Source organism: Ambystoma mexicanum, chromosome 3p, assembly GCF_040938575.1.
Source record: "Ambystoma mexicanum isolate Mex_15411 chromosome 3p, UKY_AmexF1_1, whole genome shotgun sequence".
NCBI classification, from domain to species: Eukaryota; Metazoa; Chordata; class Amphibia; order Caudata; family Ambystomatidae; genus Ambystoma; species Ambystoma mexicanum.
Window position 1 is genome coordinate 1,041,386,543 of NC_090925.1, and position 22,160 is coordinate 1,041,408,702.

At 42.7% G+C, this 22,160-nt stretch overlaps 1 protein-coding gene across 2 annotated transcripts in view; it reads left to right on the top strand.

The window, feature by feature from the left end:
- LOC138581218 (bactericidal permeability-increasing protein-like) overlaps window positions 1–22,160 on the top strand; it is a 624,704-nt gene that overhangs the window by 123,804 nt on the left and 478,740 nt on the right. For both annotated transcript variants that reach the window (XM_069652399.1, XM_069652398.1), the window contains exon 5: window positions 1,265–1,328. In XM_069652399.1, the coding sequence (XP_069508500.1) occupies window positions 1,265–1,328 (64 nt within the window). The remainder of the gene's footprint in view (window positions 1–1,264; window positions 1,329–22,160) is intronic.

The window sequence follows — 22,160 nt, forward strand, 5'->3', positions numbered from 1 at the left end:
TGACCGGCTGTCAACCCCTTGTGAACTCACTTGCAAGCGCTGTGTACCCCATATCTGTTAACAATCTGCACAATCTTTACACTCAGAAGTTCCGGGTGTCAATATCCAGGGCATCCAGGGCATCGAAGAGAAGGGTCATTATTTGGGAATTTGCGTTAGTTCTGCCAGGTGTCTTTGCCAGCTATTTAGAAAGAGGGAGCTTTGCCACCTGCTCTTAGGGTATGCAGAAAGTATGCAATCACATAAATTGATTTGTATTCCTCTGGTTGGCGGATTTTAATCCTGTAGAAAACAATGAAAATGCACCTTAACTGGATAGTATCTACTCATTGCCAGATGCTTACAAGTATTATATTGGCACCCTTTGCAGCCCGCAAGCCGACCCATAATTAATTTTGCCAGCCTCAGGGCACTGCAGACAACACTACTTAGATTGGTTCTCTAAGGTCTGGATTTCCCCTTTTGCAAGAACACTAGTGCTATTAGTTTCTGAATTAACGCCATTCAACGTATAGACCTTGGTGGGAAGAAGGGCTTGGTCTTGAATCTGCGACTACAGGTTGCAACGAGATATCTGAGGTGAACGCTTAACTCGCCAGGCTACCTTTAGGGCATATTGATTTATCTGGGTGGTTACTCCAAGTAATACCCTTATTTCACCAAATATCAAAGACAGCATGCATGGGCTGCTGAGAAGGATGGGAATGTTTGAATGCCATCATTGCAAAATTCTGAACAAAACGTCTACCACTGTTGAAACTATTGTCCGGTCAATAAAAGGATTAAGCAGGAGGAGGCTTGTGCCTCAGGCACTCCTAGGGTTATTGGCACGCAGACAGCAGGACATCGCTTACACATGGTTCTAACGAATCAAAAAATAGTGAATTAAATAATACAAAAAAACAATTTAAGTTGGGGGGACCACCTCCACACTCTATAACTCCTTACCCCCACACCCAATATATTTATTTTTCAGTATTTCATTGGTTTTCTTTCTCTATATAATCTCTGCATACCCAGGATATCATCAATTCAAATGAACCACAAAAGGCATAGCAGAATTGAGCTACTACAAGCAAGTGAAGAACAAGATGTATATTTAATTGAGTAGAAAGTTCCAAAAGAACTGATGCTGTGAATGTTAATCTTTTGTTGGATTCTGAAAGAACGCCTGCAGTGCTATCACCAGGATGATTTGGATTCCCATCTTCTTCTACCATCTATGATAATGCTGAATAGGATTTCTTTTGTTCCTTCTCCGCAGTTGGTTGTTTAAGCTATTTCATGATCAAATCGATTCCGCATTCAGGAAAGCATTGGAAGCCAAGGTAGGTCCCTGAAAGCTCTCACTCTAGACCCCTTGTGACACTTTGTTTTAAACATTTGTTTTATTTGTTTGAATTAAGAACAGTATTTTTTATCGAAAGATCAGAGGCCTTGTTATTGCCCTGGATATTCCTATAATGATGATGTTGCGCAGCACTTCATGCCCGAGTCTAAGTGCTGGAATAAAAGCTGCCGTCCCATTTTAATGGCTCGTAATTTATCCACCTCAAAAAGATGGAGGACTGATAGGGCTTTATCAAGCTTCGAACATCCGAACCGCAGGTTGGCCCCATGTCTCAGGAGACACAAGGAGCCAACTTCGGGTTGTTATGGGCATGTCTGCGTTTATAGTTTAACTGACTTATTTCTGTAATTGAGTTCATGCTTCGAAACCCCATGTTATAAATACCCAATACATAAAAATGAATCAGTGATCACTGCGCCGCCCGTAATTCCGCCGATGAAAATGTTGACTCTAATTACGGCGCGGCGCAGTGATCGGATCACTTTTCAGTGCATTCCCCGGCCCGCAATCCCCCAACCCGCATCCGCCCACTTATGTTTACTGCAGCGCACCTCTGTGGGTGCCGCCGACTGCACTGTACCCCTGCCCTGTACACCTACGATGTCAGGGTGGTGTTGATGCCGCTAGGTCATTTTAAAAAACGTTTTTTTTTCTTACGATAAGTAAGGGACACCCCTACGGCCCCTGAACCCATTAAAACTTTCAAAGCGTCAAAGATGGGAACATGTTAGATATTTTATTGAACCCAAAAATGGGCAGATGAATTATTTCTTTAAGTTACATAAGTTTTGCAAGCGAAAGTTAGTGTTGCATCAAAAAAAAACGTGCAACACTGAATAAAGATTATAAAATGAAAGAACTGTTATCTCACGTCAAATGTCCTCCCATTTTTGTTCCTCCTCGATCCAACCACAACTTCTCATCTGTGCTCACTGCGGCAGAGCCCACTATCTCATTCTGAACAAACTCCACTGTCTCGCTTCTGTTATCGTAATGGCCCACTTCCTCCAAATGGTGTATCTTGTGTCCCTCTTCAATCTTCTGTCAGGACCAATCCTAACTTCCAATGCACCACAGGATCGCAAAGCTGCAGTGCAGGGACGACATTTCACCAAAATGCCAGGGGTAGTGGAAGTGACATCATACGACCCTTGACCTCTGACATCACACGAATTTGTCATTTGACCCCACCCCTAAGTGATGTCACGGGAAGGGATGCAACACGACCTTTCACCCCTTGACAAAACAGGTAGTGACATCACGTAGCATTGTTCCTAAGTACACTACGAAAGATATGGTCACAATATCACTGTAATGTGATATACATTTCATACAAGAATGGATCACCATATATATCTAGGTATGGGCCCATATTACCAAATGACTGTGAATGCAAGCAAATGTCCATGGCCAAATGATAATGATGTGTAATTATATAGCACTTACACTTGAGTGCTTTATAGAAAACAGTTATACATAGAACATCACCCAACCTGTGTTGGTACTCATTTATCAACCTCCTAAGGATGATAGGCTGAGTTGCCCTTGCTGGCATTCAAACCTGCAACCTGCAGATTACACACGCATCACAGCGTTCAACCCACTGAGCTATTTTACCGGCTATAGCGATCTTACCGGCTATAGTAAAATGAGCAATTACATGTCTGAATGTTCTCAAAGCCAGAAAGCAAATTACACTCTGTAGTGGATACGATAAAACTGGTAACTGAACAGAAGGCCAGTTCATCTGCAGGTCTGATGCAAAGTCGGCCACATGTCAAACCTCCGTGGATCTACTTTTCAGGCTTCAGAGGTTGGCAAAATACATACCATTGGGAAGGTTCATAACTGTGTATTAAAGAATTTGGAGTAGCGCAGGGAAAGCAGCGCATTGACACGCCACCCCGTACTCTGGGCACTCATTACCTCATACTTGCAAACAAACATCCTGAACAGCATTCCAGGGAGATAGGCAAGATGGACACCTTACTACAAAGCATTAATTGTGGCACAAAGAAATCAAGGACCGATTTATGTGCTATGGTCAAACATTTATACACTGTACACCAGCTTTAAGGCAGAAGGATTTTGTCAAGTGAACAAGGAATGTCTTGTGATGATCATAACAGAGACAACGGCAGGAAAAAAAATATATAATTGCAACTTGCGAAAAGCAAAATACATTGTCTGAAAGGGATGCTTATTGTAGTCTAAATGCTTTTTGGAAGTGTCTGTCTGCATAGTGACTCACCCCCTGAGGTGTCTGAAATAGACCTTTATTGAGTCTAGCAATTATTGTATAGAATTCCAGAAAGACAAATTATTTGTTATTCCTATTCTTTCTTATTTAGGTCCACTGTTACATCTGTGTAACCACCTGTTTTTTTAAAAGGCCGTAATAAGAAACACAGTCACTCCAGAAAAAGAGCCACATAGTGCTGGCCACAGCCAAGCAGCTTCAATTAAAAATAGACCAATTTAAACATTTTTTTTTCTTTTTAAGGGTAGAAAGGAAGACCACAGGGGTAGCAAGGGAGACCCCAGTGGTCGCAGGTGCGACTCCTGGCAACCCCCAAATGATGCCCTGCTGCAGTGCTACCAGAGCTACCCTCAATTACGGCATCATGATGATGAAAAGAGCCTATTTTATGGGAGTAAATACTGTAATTGTTCATATGTGAATCTGCATTGGAAACACTCAGCTTGTGTTGTCGATTTCTGGGGCCTAGTTTACAAAAAAAAATTAAATGGGATTGCTTCATTGTAAAACTCATTAGTAAATCAGGCCCCTGGTCTCCACAGTGAAATGCTCTGTTAGAAAATATGTCTACAAATGTTGATGCAATTCATTTGTGCAATAGTTAATCATTGGGTGGGCCATCCCGGCCGGTAACCAATTGCTTTCCAAGTTATGCTCCTGTGCAAAATGAGCATGATTAATGTGGGATTGACAGGCCAATTCTTTCCAAGGCCAATTTACTTCCCCATACGGTCTCACAGCTGATCTCCTACCCATGTATTTTAACTCCTTGTGCGCAATTTCCTGTAAGTGCTGGATTGTTAACTGCATCTGAGCAAGGTTACTAAAGTTGTTCATCTAAGCACCTTTCTCCTCAAGATCATTCAGAGCTCTCTCAAGCTCGTCTAGCTCTCTTCTGATGGTCCTTTGGCAATACAAGTCCCCCGCATGGCACATTTGAAGGCTTCCCACAGTGTAAATGGGGAGGCCACTGTCCCTTGTTTTCCCTGCAAAACATTATTGATCCGGAGGCGGGCCTCCAATTAAAAAAAATATATCTGTTAGGACTTCACTGTTAAAGTTCCAGTGCTTGTTCCCTCGCCTTTTGCCTGGGACCTCAATGCCAATGTTTCTTTCTCTATAGTTGAGTAGGACACATCTGTTCCCTGCCGTACTCATAAGGTAATGGCTGTGCCCAATCCTTGCCATACATGTGCTTGAATCAGAATTGCACCTAGTTTCTTATTACTAGCATCTGTTTACGTGAACGTGCTTCTCCCGCACTTGCAATTCTTCAGTGACACCACATGTTTCAGTGCTTGCTTGTTTTGTTCAAATTCCAAGCTGCGATTACTTTCTCAGAGAAATCTTTCACCCTTCCTTGCTCATTTATGCATGGATGTTGAACTATCGGCAACATTTGACATGACTTCAGTGTAATAAGCTGCAATTCTTAAAGACAGGAGTTGGTGCTTATTAGCCAGGATCAGAATTCTCCTGATTGTGTCTACCACCTGTTTTGGATGGTTCTACTCCTCTTTCAGAAATACATGTTCCAGATATTCAAATTCCTTCCTGTTCAACTTGCACTTTGCTTTGCTCAGCGTAATGCCTGATTTCGTTACAATGCACAGAGCACTCTTCAGGCATTCGCCATCTTCAGCTTCATTTTGTTTCTTTTGTAGATCAGCATGTTATCTGGAACGCACAGAATTCCTTTATCTTCACGAAACAGGTGATACATGGTCTCATAGAAGACTGTGGCTGCATCTACTGGTCAAAGGATGTTCTGGTGCATTGCAGAGTGCTTCTGTGTGATTAATGCGGTTAGCTGTTGTCAGCCTTGGTGTAGACTGATCTGGTTATAGGCCACTGTCAAATCTAATGTGGAGAAATGTTTGGCATCACCAATCTTGGTCAACAATTCTCTCAGGTTGTGCAGAGCGAGCCATTTTACATGAGTCCTTTTTCAGGGCCCACAGATCTATGCATAGGCTTGATTTCCCCATGGGCTTGCAGATGAGCATCCATGGGGACACCCAGTCCACTGCTTTCACCCCCTCTGTTATGCCTTGTTGCTTCATGGCTAGTAGCTCAGCCTTGTCCTCCTCAAGCATTGTGATCATGATATTGGATACCATATGTGCTACTGGCTGGGTGCCAGTCTTAAACTGAATATGGTGCGTGAAGCCTTGAGGCAGGCTACACCTTCTCTGAACACAGCCTCCATAACCCTGCTGCCTTTGTCCCCAGCCTCACGTGCCACTAGGTTTATATCAATTTATCTTGGTCATTTGTGTGCTGTATATATCTTTTGTGGCAGTAATTTGTGCTTAGTGCCCAAGTCCATGGTCATTTCAACAGCTTTTCATCCAATTCTGATGTGAGCCATAGGTATAGTCCCTTCACCTTCTTCATCCACAATGGCATTTGCCACAGTAGACAAGTGCTTTAATTAAATTATTAAGAGGGTGCCATGGTGGGGACAGTCATGCAGATTATTCTGTGGTTCTCTGTCTCTTTGTAGTGTCCAGTCTCTTTTGTCAAATAGATATTTGTGAGGTGATTACTAATTGTTGGGTTGAGATTCAATGCGTGAACCCCTTTTATGTTTTTTCCATTTCACATATTCTTTTTTTTTTTACTTCAAACAGCATAGATATACTTTACAGCTATTGAAACAAGCTTTGTTTGCTAGAAGATACATTGGCTAATCGGGTATTCTGTGGCTAACTGGCTAACCGATATGTAGTGATTGTCTCAAAGGTAATGCAGCTGAAAATTGATAGACTGCCCCAGAGGCAGTCACACATGGTATGGCAGGGTACTAACAGTGCACCAGGTGCAACGCCTTTCAGGAACTCCTTTTCAGAGGCATTTCTGTTTCCTAATCAACCAGTCCTCATTTTACACTATTTTCAGTTCCCATAATGTACTGTTAACGCTCTTTCCATTTTTGTGATACTTTTGCCCACTATACACCAGTATAAAAAACCATACATATCCCTGCTGTCCTCAATAATATATCCCAGTATTCCCACCTAGTAGCACACTTCTGTTTGTTTTGACCCTGATGCCAATGATACCATATGAAAACATGTTCATGCTGGCTCTGCCAATATATGCCAGGATAAATATGGAAGAAGATATGTATGTTGGCTTTGACCATAATACGAGTACAAATCTCATGCTACAGGGAGAAAATATGTTCCTGCTGCCTCCACAAATACCTCCCCTCAACTCTCCCACCATGTAAGAAAATTAATCATGATGACTTTGCCCTTAACACCAGGAAAAATTGTAATGCCATACTAAAGAAACATTTCCTTGCCTACTGCACAAATGCCAGTACCCCCACGATGTAAGAACACTCATGCTGACTTTATCCTTGACGCCAGTAAAAAGAGCCATGCCAAAGTAAGAAAACATGACCTTGCTGGCTGCAAAAATGCCCCCATCAGGTAAGATTACTCATCATGTTGACATTGCCCTTAACGCCAGTAAACAAATGCAATGTCACAGTAAGGAAACATGTTCTTGCAGGCTGCACAAATTGTATTGTAATAACACACATGTTGTCCTTAATGCAAGTAAAAAATGCCATGCTAGAGTGAGAAAATGTCCAAGCTGCCTGCCCGACTGTAGTATAAACCTCTCACCCCAACCTCGCCACCAGGTAGCAACACTCATCAAGTTGGCTGTGCCCAAAAATGACAGTGAAACATGACATGTCAATGTAAGAAAACATGTGGGAAAAACTACCGCTGTCCCCTGTTTCGTTATCCAAAACTTTTCAGACCATATATTATTCAAATGATGGTATGCTATTCAAGTCACTTAACGGTTTGTCCATCGCGCAGATGGGGGAGAAGTGGTCCTAGATGCATCAGATACAAAACCGCAGTAGAAAAGAACACAAGGAGTTTAAAATTGAAAGAGAAATCAGAAGACACACTGCATGACATTTGCCCACTTACTGGTGGTCTAAGTGTGTACAAGTGGTTCCATAATCAACATGTCCACTTGACAGTGGTCCCTGTTCAAAGTCTACTAAAAAGAAACCTAGATTGAGGGTTAGACGACTCTTTAGCCAACTAAAAGCACCATCTGTCCTGACAATGGCCTTGGGGAAAATCTATTTGGAGATGGGGTTTATCCCATGAGAGAAAGGCCAAAACGCGTTGACACATCATCTCAGAAACACATTAGCTTGAGAAAAATGTCTGTGTAAAAAGTGACAAAAGATTTGGCGTTGAAAAGAAGAACAAGGTTCACAACAGAAAAGTTATGTTAACGTATATCAACTTATGAAAACCCTGAAGAAAAATGGATTGTGTATTTATAACGTGATGTTTTGCACAAAAAAGCTGTAACAAAGACATTCTTGTTGAAAATAAAATGAACTAAACTATTATACATGTTACAAGCAAAAAGCACTGAGTCTGGGTATTTTTAACATGACGGTATAGCATACCATCATTTGATGTCATGATATATGGTCTGAAAAGTTTTGGATTACGAAACAGAAGACAGGGGTAGTTTGTGTTTCCCACATGTTTTACATAGTCTTTGCTCTGCTTAAACACAGACCCCTCGGAAACAAAAAATGTTGAGCGTGACCTACTATGTTTACCAACTGTAAGGAAACATCCATGCTCTGATAGGCCTTAGCCTCACACACACACATGCATTCATAACCATTCACCCACCAGTCACTCACCCATACAGCTTCTCTCTAAATAATTCACATGCACACTGAATTTATTTGCAATGTGTTCTCATTCACATGCCACTTACACCCACACATACACCATACATACGCATCGTTGACATTTCACTCTCAATCATACGCACAATTAAACAGATACACCATAGCATGCACGCACACATGCATACATGCAAACACAGACAATCCTTGTTTTTTGTTTGACCTGTTTCCCAACCAGCTTCAGACTCAACGCTCCCCTCCAGGTCTCTGACTAGCACTCCCCGTGCAGAGAGGAACCGTGAAGCCAGGAGAGCTTCCTGGTGACTGACATGCGTGGAGGAGCCAGAGGGCCTCAATCAAGCCACTACCACCTTGCCTGCTCAGTTGCTACCCTGTCTACGCCCATGATGCCTCTCCCGCACTCTGCTCATTTTGAAACTTTACCTGTTGGACAGTTCGCCATGTGCGGCTGCATCTTCTGCTCCGGCAGTTCTGTGGTCTTCAGGTGGCCTGTTTGATCCTGATCAGCGGTATAACGTTGATTCATCGGCAGTCATTTCTACGTCTACCTTTTACGAGTACGAAATTATGAAAAAGGTCATCGACATTTTTTGGGGGGTGGGAAAGGGCAGGTAAGGGGTTGGGGGTTCGTGAATAGTAAGAAATAGGTGGCAGAGAGGGGGTTTGGGGGTGAACCCACCCCCCGTTCCCGGCAAGAAAACAAAAATGTGATGACCTTTTTTCGCCATTTTGTACACGTTTGAAAGGCATTGGTTAGAATGTCTCGCGATGAAAGAAGATAGAACCGAATCAGCACGCCAGAAATCAATGTGTCCGAAAATATTTGTGAAGTCAACAGCCACAATCCCTTTCAAACTTACTACGTATTACCTTTCACCTGACTAAGCAACTCTGACCTATGTATGTATCACTCCCCTTCTTCAAACCAGTGTCCAGGTGGCCCCAGGTTTGCTGCGCTACACAAATGGCAAAATAAATAAATAAGATACGTATTTTGGAAAACTCCAGTTTTAATGAATGCCTTTAACGGAAGTAACTAAAACACTTCACTCATGCAGGCAGCAGATGGCGCTGCACCTTCATTAACCATTCTGTAGGACAACAGAAGCTACTACAGGCTGCTACAAAATGAAATTCCCACAGATACCTTCACTGCAAAACCAGACGATGATTGAACTGAAACGCTACAACAGTCTGCAACCTGCCGCTCTCCGGATGTTTTGGACTGCCACTCTCATGATCCCTCACAATTGATCATACGGGCTAATGGGAGTGGTAGACCAAAACATGCTGCCCGAACTGTCTGCCACAGGGGAGCTATGCTTGAATCGTCTCATAACCCTTCTTGTCCAGTATTTTCTCTGCGAAGCTAACTATCGAAAGTTCCCTTAATGCCACTTGTGTTTCTGCTTCTTCCCCTTCTGGTGGTGAGATGGCTCAGTGGGTTAAGGGCTCACAGCTGAGATCTGTCTTTGATCCACAGGTTCAAATCTCAGCAAAACAACTCAGGCCTTGGGTGGGAATTAGATGAGTACTAACTTTGGTTGGTTAATAAAAGCTGTGTATACATAATGTTCTAAGTAGAGCATGTTGATGAAAGGGATCTATTGATATCGGTTTTTTATCATTATTATTACTATTTGAAGGTGAAGCACAAAGTCGACGCATCCAGTACCCCTTTACACCACTAGGACAAAATGTCCTTGGAAGTATGATGAAGACTATTTCTCAAAAATCAAATTTGCAGCAATGAGGAGTGTTTGGGTTCCCTGCCATCATTAAAGAATCTCGTGTTTTTTCTGCATTAGCCAATCCTGGATTATCGTCTTGCTCACCTGTTTCCAGCCACGCCCACTTCTCCGTTACCCTCACCACCTCCAGCCTCTAACCTAGCCTCTAATCAGTGAACGTTTTCCTGAAACCTAACACATTCCTTTTCTTCAGCTTTTCCCAACTTCACTCATTTCTCAAACCGTTCTATCACTTGTTATGCAAAGGTGTGGTTCGCTTCCACATAAAACATGCATTGGAAAAGTCCATGGCTTTTGGCCCATATAGGCGCAGCCTCAAATGTCCCTGTAACGCCATCATAGACGTGGAATAGTCACCATATGATAAGGTATAACCTCGCATGTGTATCGTCTTTATTTATAAAAGTGTATTTATTTGTAAATCACTTGTTAGTGCTTCATGTCAGATTCTGTAATATCCTCGATATATTGAAGAATACAGTTTCCTGCAGATTCCAGCTCCCTGCAGAATGTTCCTGCAGTATGCATCAGCCAGCTGAGCGAGAGCGAGAGAGCGAGAGCGTGCCGGAGGCAAGAAGCATAAGGAAAGGAATGTAGAATGCAAATTGAACTATAACAGCTGGTAGTCCTGGCTGATGGACGCATCATCTCCGTCCTCCTCTTATATTTGTAATATTTTATAAAGATGTAATAAACCCAGTTATATATACACCATAGTATCCATCTTCATTCACCGCCGGACACTTCATTTGGCAACGAGGATTTCAGCTTACGTCACCCAGCTGACAATACAGGCCGCTCCGCTCAAGCCCGAGCGTTGCAGCGGCCCCGATTTGTCTTACGGTAACATTTTGAATTAGTGATATACATACGGAGAGTTATACATACTGAGTTTCTCACACTATCATGCCGTGACTCCATAGGGCACCCGTGAGCCAGTTCCCATTTCACGTCCTTTCACTTCCTCAATTTCCACACGCATGCATGTTAGAGGTCTGTCTCTTAAAGAGATACACACGTTGATTTGTCTGCATCATATCAAATGACGTGAGGAAAAAAAACGTGCTGCAAGTGTGAGTTTAAGCTGAGAATGCTTGTAATGGAAAAGAAAACTTGCAGTTTGTCTAAGTGACCCCTGCTGACTTACCCACACTGATCCAATCTGATGTCACGCTATTTCCACGTTTGTCAGTACACAATTGGGAACAAAATTTGTATACTGTGCAGAGAATATAGCAGCCATTTGGCATGTTTAAGTCACAACCAGTAGATCTCCTGTTTCATTGACCACTTTATACTCATGGAGGAGAGTCACATGTGCACTGTTTAAAGGAAGTTTCAGCAACCCTCACTTGGTATTTATCAAACCACACATTGACTTCACACAAGTGATACCTTGTCATGTTTAGTTGGCAGTGATGGCATTCAGCCGTGTACCTCCTCCAGCATTGTTTATGCCTGATGCAGATGAACCCATTATTCCTTGGAAGAGGTGGATACGGTCCTTTGAACACTATGCAGGTGTGGTGTGTGGCCCTAATTGCAGTGCTGACAAGAGAAAGTCATTATTATTGCACTGTTTAGGACCTGCTGGTCAAGAAAAATATGAGTCTTTACCAGAACTTCCGGCTGATGAAGATGTTGACATTAATGAGTATGAACGCACCATAAAGAAAATAAACAAACATTATGAAAAGAAAAGTGAGTATCATTCTGGAGAGGTACAAGTTTGGCAAAAGAACACAGGAGGAGGGAGAAAGTGTTGAAAAATATGTGACTGCTTTACGCAAACTTGCCAAAACTTGTAACTTTAATGAGCAATTAGACGAAAGGTTAAGAGACCAATTCATGTTGGAATGCAGAAGTGCTAAAGTAAGAGAGAAGTTATGGTCTGAAAATGATCCTTCGTTAGATATTGTGCTTAGAGTGGCAAAAGAAGTGGAGCACACTGAGGAGTCTGTGAAGGAACTTGAGAACAAGATGAGATCTGTCAAATTAGAGTCAAGCAATGTAAAACTTGCCAAATTAACATGTGACAATGCTAATGAAAAAATCCATCGCTATGGTGACTAACCCTAGAATAAAGAAGAAAATATCCAATAAGTCACATCAATCACCACCTGACAGAGGGAAGCACAAATCCATTCAGAAAAGTAATCCAAACAACTACTACAGGAAGGAAAATTCCATTACCAACTCAAGAAAGAAACGTCAAGGCAGGTGTTACAGATGCGACAGTGCAAATCATTGGGCAGATGATCCTGAATGCCCAGCATTGAAAATCATATGTAGTAGTTGTAGAGAAAAGGGACTCTATTCCAAGTGTTGCAGATTTCGCAGCATGTCCACCAACTGGATAGTTGGGAATTCAAGTAGTGATCGCAGTGATCAAGATGAAGGTGAAGAATGTGTATTTGTTGTCATGGATGATGAAGATGAAAAAGTATTAGTTAGTCCCAAAGCTAAAGTTCATATTGATGGTGTCGAAATTGACATGATGATTGATACAGGAGCAAAATATACATTTGTACCACAACAACTATGGGATAAAAAAAGACATGAATATCTACATGAGACAGATATCAAACCCAGGGCATATGGTGGTGTGAGAATAGCTACCATAGGATGGTTTTGGGGCAATTTGAAATTTAAAGGAAGAAGAGCCAATGGAAAGATCTACATCACTGACTCAGGTCAAACTCCCCTATTAAGCTGGACTCATCAAAGCAAATTACAAGTGAAAATAGATTCTATTGCTGAGGAATCTGTGTTTGCTGTTCAAGATGAACCATATAAACAGAAGAATGATCACGAAGTGAAGAATTACACTTCAGAAGATGTCATGACAGAAGTGCTTCATGAGGGGATCGGATGTCTTCGGGGATATGTGCATGAGATAAGACTGAAATCCAATCATACGCCTGTAGTTCAGAAATTAAGGAATGTTCCAATATCCATGAGAGATGAAGTCAGGAGACAGATAAAGCTCATGGAAAGTCAAGGCATAATTGAAAGCATAGACACCAGTGAATGGGTGTCGCCATTGGTAGTTCTCAGGAAGAAGTCAGGAAAGCAGCTTACCATCAAGTCAAGTTACACGAGAAGTTGAAACATCTTACGGCCTTTATTACACCGGATGGGTTATACCAGTTTAGGAGGATGCCGTGTGGTCTCGTGTCAGCAGCATCTGTCTTTCAGAAGATTATGCATAAGCTGTTTGAAAGAGTACCAGGAGTGATATGTTTCCAAGACGATATATTGATTTATGCAAATAGTAAAAGACTTCATGATGGAAGATTAAAATATGTGTGTGGAAAACTCTGTGGAGCAGGAATGACTTTAAGCAAAGAGAAATGCAAAATTGACCGTTTTGAAATTGAGTATTTAGGGCATAAGATTTCAGCCGAAGGAATATCTCCAAAAGAACAATTGGTCAATGCAATAAAGAATATGCCCAGACCAAGTACTAAAGAAGAAGTACGTACGTTTTTAGGTATGGCAGAATATTACTCAAAGTTTGTCCGTGACTTTGCTGTACATACTGTACCTCTTCGTGAAGCTAATAAGCAAACATTTTTTACATGGAACAACGAAAGTGAGGAAGAGTTTGAATTCATTAAAACTGCAATTGATAAGGCTCCAGCTTTAAAAAATGTCATTAGTGATAAGAAAGTCATCATTACCACAGATGCCAGCAATATTGGATTAGGAGCTGTCGTCACACAGGAGCATAATGGGCGAGAGATGGTAATCGCACTTGCTTTGAGACTTCTTAAAGGAGCCGAAAAATCGTATGCAGCCATAGAGAAAGAAGCCTTGGCAATAAAGTGGTCGGCAGAAAAGTTCAGAAGTTTTATTTGGGGTCGTGAAGTAGAGTTCCGGACAGACCACAAACCATTGGTCCATGTTATCATGTCCAAAGGATTGGACAAAGTGTCCAACCGGATCAGAAGATGGGTGATACTCCTTCAGGAGTATAATTGCAGTGTACGATATGTACCAGAAACAAAAAACATTACATCCGATTGTTTGTCACGTCTGACTAATGTTTCAGAAGCTGCAGATGAAGATGATAATGCTGAAAATGTTCTTAATATTGAGGCCACTTCTATTTCGAGGACGGAATGGAATTAAGCTATAAAAAGTGACAGTGCTATGGACAATCTTAAAGAATTGATATGCAGTCAAGCTCCATGGAATAAAGCTATGTTTGAGAAAACTAATCTCTCAGAATATTGGCCTATTGCTGATGAATTGCACGTACATAAGGACATAGTTATGAGAGGAGACAAGATAATCCCACCGAGTAGTTTGAGACGAAGAGTTATGGAGCTCGGTCATGAGGGCCACCAAGGGATGGTGAAAACCAAGCAACGCATAAGAAATGACTACTGGTGGCCAGGATGCGACCTGCAAATAGAACGACATATCAGGGATTGTATCCTTTGCAACAATAATGATAAGAGTTGTGTGGGAGTAAAACAAACCATGGTTGTGACTGAGATTCCAGATAAAGCATGGAAGGATTTGGGTATGGATGTATTGGGTCCAGTGTGCAGTGCTGGTGTACAAAAATATTGCCTAGCAGTAATTGACCTGCTCACTAAATGGGTTGAAGTACTTATTGCGCCCAATATCACTGGTAATACCGTGATCAAATTCCTATCTGAAATATGTGAGAGGGAAGGTTATCCGAGTAGCATCATGACAGATAATGGTACTCAATTTAGATCCAAAGATATGAGAGAATTTTGCGAAAAATATTCCATTCTACATAAAAAAAGTGCCATTTACCATCCACAAACTAATGGTACTGTGGAGCGCTTCAACAAAGTGTTGAAACAGACCATTAGGTTAGCATGGTCCAACGGCATGGATTGGGAAAAGGCTGTTAAGGAGAGAATTGTTGCACATCGGTTCACACCCCATTCAACTACGGGCCTTTCCCCATTTGAGTTAAGTTGGGGTAGAAAAGCGCACACCAAATTGGCGCCTATGTGGTTAGACAATGAGAACAATAAAGTCAACAAAGACTTTGGATCGGTGTGTGACAATATAAGAGGCACGCAGATGAGGAACAAAAATGTTTATGATGAAAAGAGACCCATTGGCAAATATGATAAAGGTACTGTGGTGGGAAAAATGGTAAGAGTTAATTTGCCCCCTGTTCTCAGAGAAGGTCCCTGCAAATGGTCCAAGCCAATCAAGGTGTTGGAAACATTCAAACACTCTGTCAGAACTGAGGATGGTAGAATCTGGAATGTAGAAAGAGTATGGATATGTGGTGACAGCAGACACTCAGCTGACAACAGAGGTAGAGTGATGGTGAGGCAAGAGGATGGAAGGAAGGAAGGACAAAGTGAAGTGAGTAATAAGAAAGATCAAAATGTTGTGTGTGAGATGAAGAATGTGCAAGAAATGAGATCCAACAGGTCCGAATTAATTTCCTTGCCTAGTCACATCAGCGAGATGTCCCGCAGTTCCAGATGTGGGAGAATATATCGCAAGCCCAGAAGAATGGAGGACTTTGTGTGAATATGTATATAGACTATTGTCATCCCCGTTTTTATTTCGTTTAGTATATATAAAGGAAGGGAGATGTGTAATATACTCGATATATTGAAGAATACAGTTTCCTGCAGATTCCAGCTCCCTGCAGAATGTTCCTGCAGTATGCATCAGCCAGCTTAGCGAGAGCGAGTGAGCGAGAGCGTGCCGGAGACAAGAAGCATAAGAAAAGGAATGTAGAATGCAAATTGAACTATAACAGCTGGTAGCCCTGGCTGGTGGACGCATCATCTCCCTCCTCCTCTTATATTTGTAATATCTTATAAAGATGTAATAAACCCAGTTATATATACACCATAGTATCCATCTTCATTCACCGCCGGACTCTTCATTTTCCTCCTGCTTCTAAGCGCAATAATACATGTAGTCTTCATGGCCTACTTCAATGGTAGTCAATTTATCAACATAAGAATGATGGCAGGTTGAAGTGCCCGTGCCATGATCTGAGCTTGTGATATGCAGGATTGTTACATATCAGAGATGTGCATTAACACGTAAACTATACATGCAAACCTCAATGCACATGAATAGATGTCACCCCAGTAAATCAGGGGGAATTATATACCTCACTGACCACCCAATTAAATTGCCTGTGTGCATGTGAGTTTCGTGATCTTACTTTTACTGTGTTTAATTCTTGTATGTTTATAAAGTCACAGGGTGCTTTGAAGCAGCGCCGAGATAGTAGTAGGTTGCTGCAGCAATAAAACAAGGAAGGCACTATCTGCGCATGTGCAGGCAGGGGGAGGGAGAGCCATGCAATAGACAAGAAGGGGTGAAACTCACCACAAACATTTTTCATAGCAATTCAGGAGATGTATAAAACTCCACATGTCGGAGACTGGATACAGTAGAAACCACATCAAAGTATGTTTACGGCCTCCAGTTGCCGACATATAAGGGCCCATTTGCCATTCAGGCTACCTTTGCAAATAGCTGATAGCGTCAGATTACTTTGGGTGGCTTCACATACCTTTTGCATTATTTCAGGATATAGCACACTATGATGTATTACTTTTGAAGGTTTTTGAATTATGTCGATCCTTGCCACCGGATTACTTGTGAATACTTTTTATTACTGCATCCTCTTGGATTAGTGTATCCTCTTGGCTTCAATCAGTAATTAATTTATAGGTGAGACCCAAAGGAAAACCTACCCAAGCCTATTTTCTAACGCATCACAAACCTAAAACAGATTAGAACAAAACATACTTTACAGATTAAAGAGGCGAATAATGTGTGCAAAGATATTCACCTCAGATGAGGCCGAGCTCAGTGCTTTCATGCATGGCTCTGTGCTAGGAGGAGGCTGCATTGCTTAGACATCAGCCCCCTAAAAGGCACCCCTGTGCAAGACGTTTGTGTTAGTTAAGTTACCGTTTAGACAGCTATGTTTGACTGCAGCACCATGTGACATGCAATAAAATATTTCTTTTTGTTAGTCCTTTTTAATGTTCATTCTTCCCTTCTCCCCTGCTCCCAAAACTGTTTGCGATTTTCCATGTGCTTCTTTCAAGAAGAGTGGTTTAATACAATAATGTTTAATACAACTCTTGTTCAGAGGAGAATTGCCTAGCATTTCGCTACTGGACTGCCCCTGGGCAAAACAAAGACTGATATGTTTTGGATATTTCTCCTCTGTGAAAGATAGTGAGCTAAAGACTCTGGGTAAGGCTTTCGTAACCAGGACTAATGTCTTGCAGAGGGACTCCCAGGACCCCCTTGTTGTTTGCTTTACATTCTAAACAGTTTATAATGGCCGTGAGGGGCCTCATTACAAGTTTGCCGGTATCCTGGCGGTTAATCCGTCAGGATACCGGCAAACTGTATTACCGTTACTAGCACAAAGTCTGGTGCAATTACCATCAGATTATGAGTGCCAGTAATGGCAGTAAATCCCCAATCCATGGAGTCCCATAAGACTCCATGGGGGATTTGCCAGTATTACCGGCACCAGTAATACCAGCTATTTTTTGCCAGTAGTGTGTCGGAATTACCTCCAGCTCTTAGCTAGAGGTAATTCCTTGTACTTTGCCAGTGTGGAAACGTGCCGGTATATGGTAACACTGGCTTGTTATTACTGCACCGGCAAAGTTGTAATGAGTCCCTCATTTAAATGTCGCCCATGGTCGTTACCAGCTGTTTGGCCCGCCAGTCAGGTTACAGTCATATCCTTAAGGTAATACAATTGCAGTTGAGGGAATGTGCCACAGGTTAATACCATTTTCCAACCGTGATGAAACCTTCTAATTCTCAATGGAAATTCTACATGACAATCCAAAACAGAGATGTTGTGTTTTTCACTGAGCACCGAATGTCTTTCACTTGGGCAGGCGTTTTGTGTAATTGTCAGCCTACAATCCTCCTGGGCCAGCCTAGGGCAGTATAGTTAACTGGAGGAGCCCGCCATTGCTCTCACAAGGGGGCAGTAGAGAGCCACCCTTTTCTATCCTCCAGAATAAAGCTGCTGAATGCTGATAGATAGCAAGGCAGCACTAAGTCTTTATGGCTCAGTACTTAGTGCCTTATTTTCCTCTTACCAACGTTTGAAAATTAAATCTATCTCATATTTTGCCAGAATAAATTCATTTGATTTTGTACCTGACTTATTTTGAGCTGACACTGCTTCGCTCGAAAAATAACAAGTTTTATTTTTTAATATTAGTTTCCATACCCTCTTTATTTCCAGACTTTCTCTCCAACCTCCCCCTTCTTTGCCTTCACATACCCTAACTTAGAAAAAGGAAATGTTGGCTTCCTGCCTCTTTCACCCTAACTTTGAAAAGGGAAAGGTTGGTTCCTGCCTCTTTCAACCTACCGTAAAGAGGTAAATATTGGGTTCCTGCCTCTTAAACTCTGAATAAGAAAAGGGAAAGGTTGGTTCCTGCCTCTTTCAACCTACCGTAAAGAGGTAAATGTTGGGTTCCTGCCTCTTAAACTCTGAATAAGAAAAGGGAAAGGTTGGTTCCTGCCTCTTCCAACCTACCCCAAAAAGGTAAATGCTGGGTTCCTGCCTCTTCAGCATACCTTAAACAGGGACATATTTGTTTCCTGCCTTTTCCGCCCTGACCTATAACCAGGAAATGTTGGGTTCCTGGATCTTCTACCCTCCCTTAAAAAAGGAAAATGTTGGGCTCCTCCCTCTTACACCCTATCTTAAGATAAGGGAGATGTTGAGTTCCTGACTCTTATGGGATGGGCCTACGCAAAGAAATAAATAAGGGGCAGAACATGCATATTCCCCATTCTCCCGGCAAAATGAGGAAGAGCGCGGGCGAGTTGATGGATGGGCCATGCAGTGAAATTGCACGCCCAGTCAATCCCAAACCTAACTGAATTAATGGAATCCAACATGTAACTTCACATCGGAAAAAGTTGCACACAAACCATGTGGACTCACCGCCACATGTTAGGAGGCGCAGAGCACTATGCGTATAGGATTCACTGTGGTTTACATAGCAATTTAGAGTTAACAGCACTTAGTTGAGTTGCTGCTTGGAGTGAGGGGGTGATCGTATGCAGATTAGCGGGGTGCAGTCTTGAATTATGGGGTTTCGCATGCAGGTTTACCGGCCGCTGCCTTGAATTATGCGAAATGATGCACAGATCATCCGGGTGCAGTTTTGGGTTATGGGGGTTCAAACGCAGTGCCGTCGGGTGCTGCCTTGTTTGCGTGGGGATGGCCTGCAGTATTGCTGGGGTGCCTGATAGTGGGGATAAGGTAGGCTGAAAGGTTGATATATGTCGCTGGTTTTGGTTTGCATGTGGCCATGCCGTGGGATTTCCGGGCGCTACTTGCGCCGCGGGGTTATTTTGCAGTTAAAATTCCATTAATACGTGGAATGCACAAAACATACTTTTGCGTACAGGTAGGCGCAAAGATGTTTTATGGGCAGAGTACATTGCGGGGACTTTGAGTTTTTTCCATTAAACGAGTCCTAAATTGGCACAAACCTGTATGTGCCAGGACACCTCGGTGCTAGCACTCCACATATTTCAGAGGCCCCATGTTCCCATCTCCATTTCGTTTCCAGTGGGATAATTGGTCGTTTCATCCTAATGTCTGCAGGAAAACAAACAAGAAGACTCACACATTTGTCTATTTCACAACTAGTTCACAACTTTCTTAAGATCTTTAAGTGCCAAATCAGAGCCCCTCGTGGAGCTCTTGCAGCCCGAATTCCATCACTAAATGATGGATTTATTTCCATGCAGTTGTGCAGAAATGAACTGGGAAACCGGCTTACTATCCCCGTCCCAATTTTGTGGACGCAAACATTGATGTATATATATATTTTTTTTTAATAAGATTTGGCACAAGGGGCCTGACACAGAAGAGTCGGTATGATCTATTCATCACATTAGCAGTGAACGTCCTCATAACTATGCATTTTCTGAACTTTGAAGCCTTGGCTTTGCGGCACTTTTCGAGATGTGTGTAATTCTGCTCGGCCCAGCCGCCTGCCACAGAGCACCGCCTCTAGCAAATCTTTCGACTTCAACTAAAAGAAACCTGATCACGACCCTAGTGCCTGTAATTCGGTTTTAAGGCGGCTAAAAACACCTTCATGTGATTGACGTTGTGTGTGTTTTTGGGGGTACCTGTGCCTGGGATGCTTACAAACCAATGATAACTTTCACTGCGCCACCTCGCCAGACATGGCTGCAGTTACTGCGGCACCTCCCGCTTTTCAATGAGGTTTTGCTCTGTCTGTGGCTCATGTACATCCGGCTCATTAGAAATCAAATGGTGTTGCTTTCCAGAGAGCCATGGCCAGCACAAATGCGTCTGTGCAGCTCTCAACATGCACTTGCTCTGAAACTTTCTGGCAACCTCGAACGGAGGATAGCACAGGGGCAACGTGCTGGTCTTGGAAGCAAGACCACGCAGAGTAACCGAGGTTGCGCTTAGAAGCTGAACTCGGGTATGGCATTAGGCGCGTCGATTAAAATAAATAGAATGGACTAGTAAACCCCGAATCTGCAAATTGAGTACCTTGGATCCTGCTTTTGCATCAGCTGTTCTTGATCTCACCTGGAGTATTTGCATCCTTCTCAAGGACTTTCACTGCAAACAGTAATTCAGCCAATTCAATGGCATAACTACAGTGTCAAAAGTTATCTATCTGTGTCCCATGCCACCTCGAGAGGACCTTGCATAGCCATCCTCAGAGAAACCGACCAGGACAGGCCATCAGCCTGAGGACCCAACATGGTTTTCAGCCCCAGCCCCGGCCCCCTGGTCTTGCCTGCTCCCAGTTGGGGCATGCGCTTGATCTCATGACTTCTTCAATGTGAAGAACCATTCAGTGGATACCAACACATGACCAAATTCATTGTGCACCATTTTCGGGATCTGCCACCGCTTGATGGAAGTGAGCTCTACAAAGAAAGTGCAAAAGCTACTTTAATCAACCATGTGCAGATTTTTCATGCTTTGTCATGCACTGCAGTGTTCGTGAAATGCAATCATTTCTATTTGCATGCTGTCCGTTGTGAGGAGGTATGAGGTGGACGGTATTACGGCAGTAAACCCGATGCAATACTGCTCAACAGAATTACCATTACCACCGCTTGGTCCGGCAGTATTACTGCTGGATTACATGTGGTGGTACAGGTGGAAGTCCCCATTTTTTTGAATCCATAGGGCTCAAAGGGACAGTTTCAGCAGAATTACGCAGCAGTAATTCCGCTGTGGTAATTCCACCCAAAAATGGGTGGAAAGTCATCAGATTTGCCTGAAGCTTATATTGTGCAGTAATGCGGCATTATATGATAATAACGCCATATTAAACCTGCCCCGCCCAACTTGTAATGACCCCCAGAGTGTATTGCACCTGTTGTAAAAGTGGGGACCCTGCAGAAGGGTTGCATGTGGTCAGTGAGGGTTTTTGACTTTTGCGTGAGTGTATAGAGGGTAGAATTGGGGGTTTCTCTATTGTTTGGCTGAAAGTCATCTGCTAGTTTTCGGTTTGTTTAAGGGTGGAACCCTGCTGAGGGCCTCAATTTGTGACCTCACCCAACACCTCTGAGTGTGTGTGGTGTGTGTGTCTGTCTATGTGTTTGCAGGTGGTAAAGTGGCGTGCATTGCGTTTGTATTGCTAACAGAAAGCAAAACCTGTTTTGCTGACCAAGGGCCCTCTGTCTTCTATGGGTTTCTCGACAGTGGGAGCCATGCACTGCGGGTGTGTATGGGACCTTTGCCACCACCTGTTGGCGTGGGTTGTGAGGTCGGGAGCTCTGTCTTTATCTAGAGAGTGTTATGGATAAATAGAGGTATTACTATTACCCAGTATCATGTGTCTCAAGTTATCAACCTCAGGGGAATGAAAGACTACATCAGTACTGGCAGGATTTTTAAACCTCTGACCTGCAGGTTGCACACAAATCTCAGCAGTGAGCTCGCAACCCACTGAGCTCTCACCATAACATTCTAGAGGACCGGTAATATTCCTCTAACTGCGGTTGGGGTATTTTTTTGTTTTTGTTGCTTTTGCCCACCATGGAGTTTGCCTTGTTCTG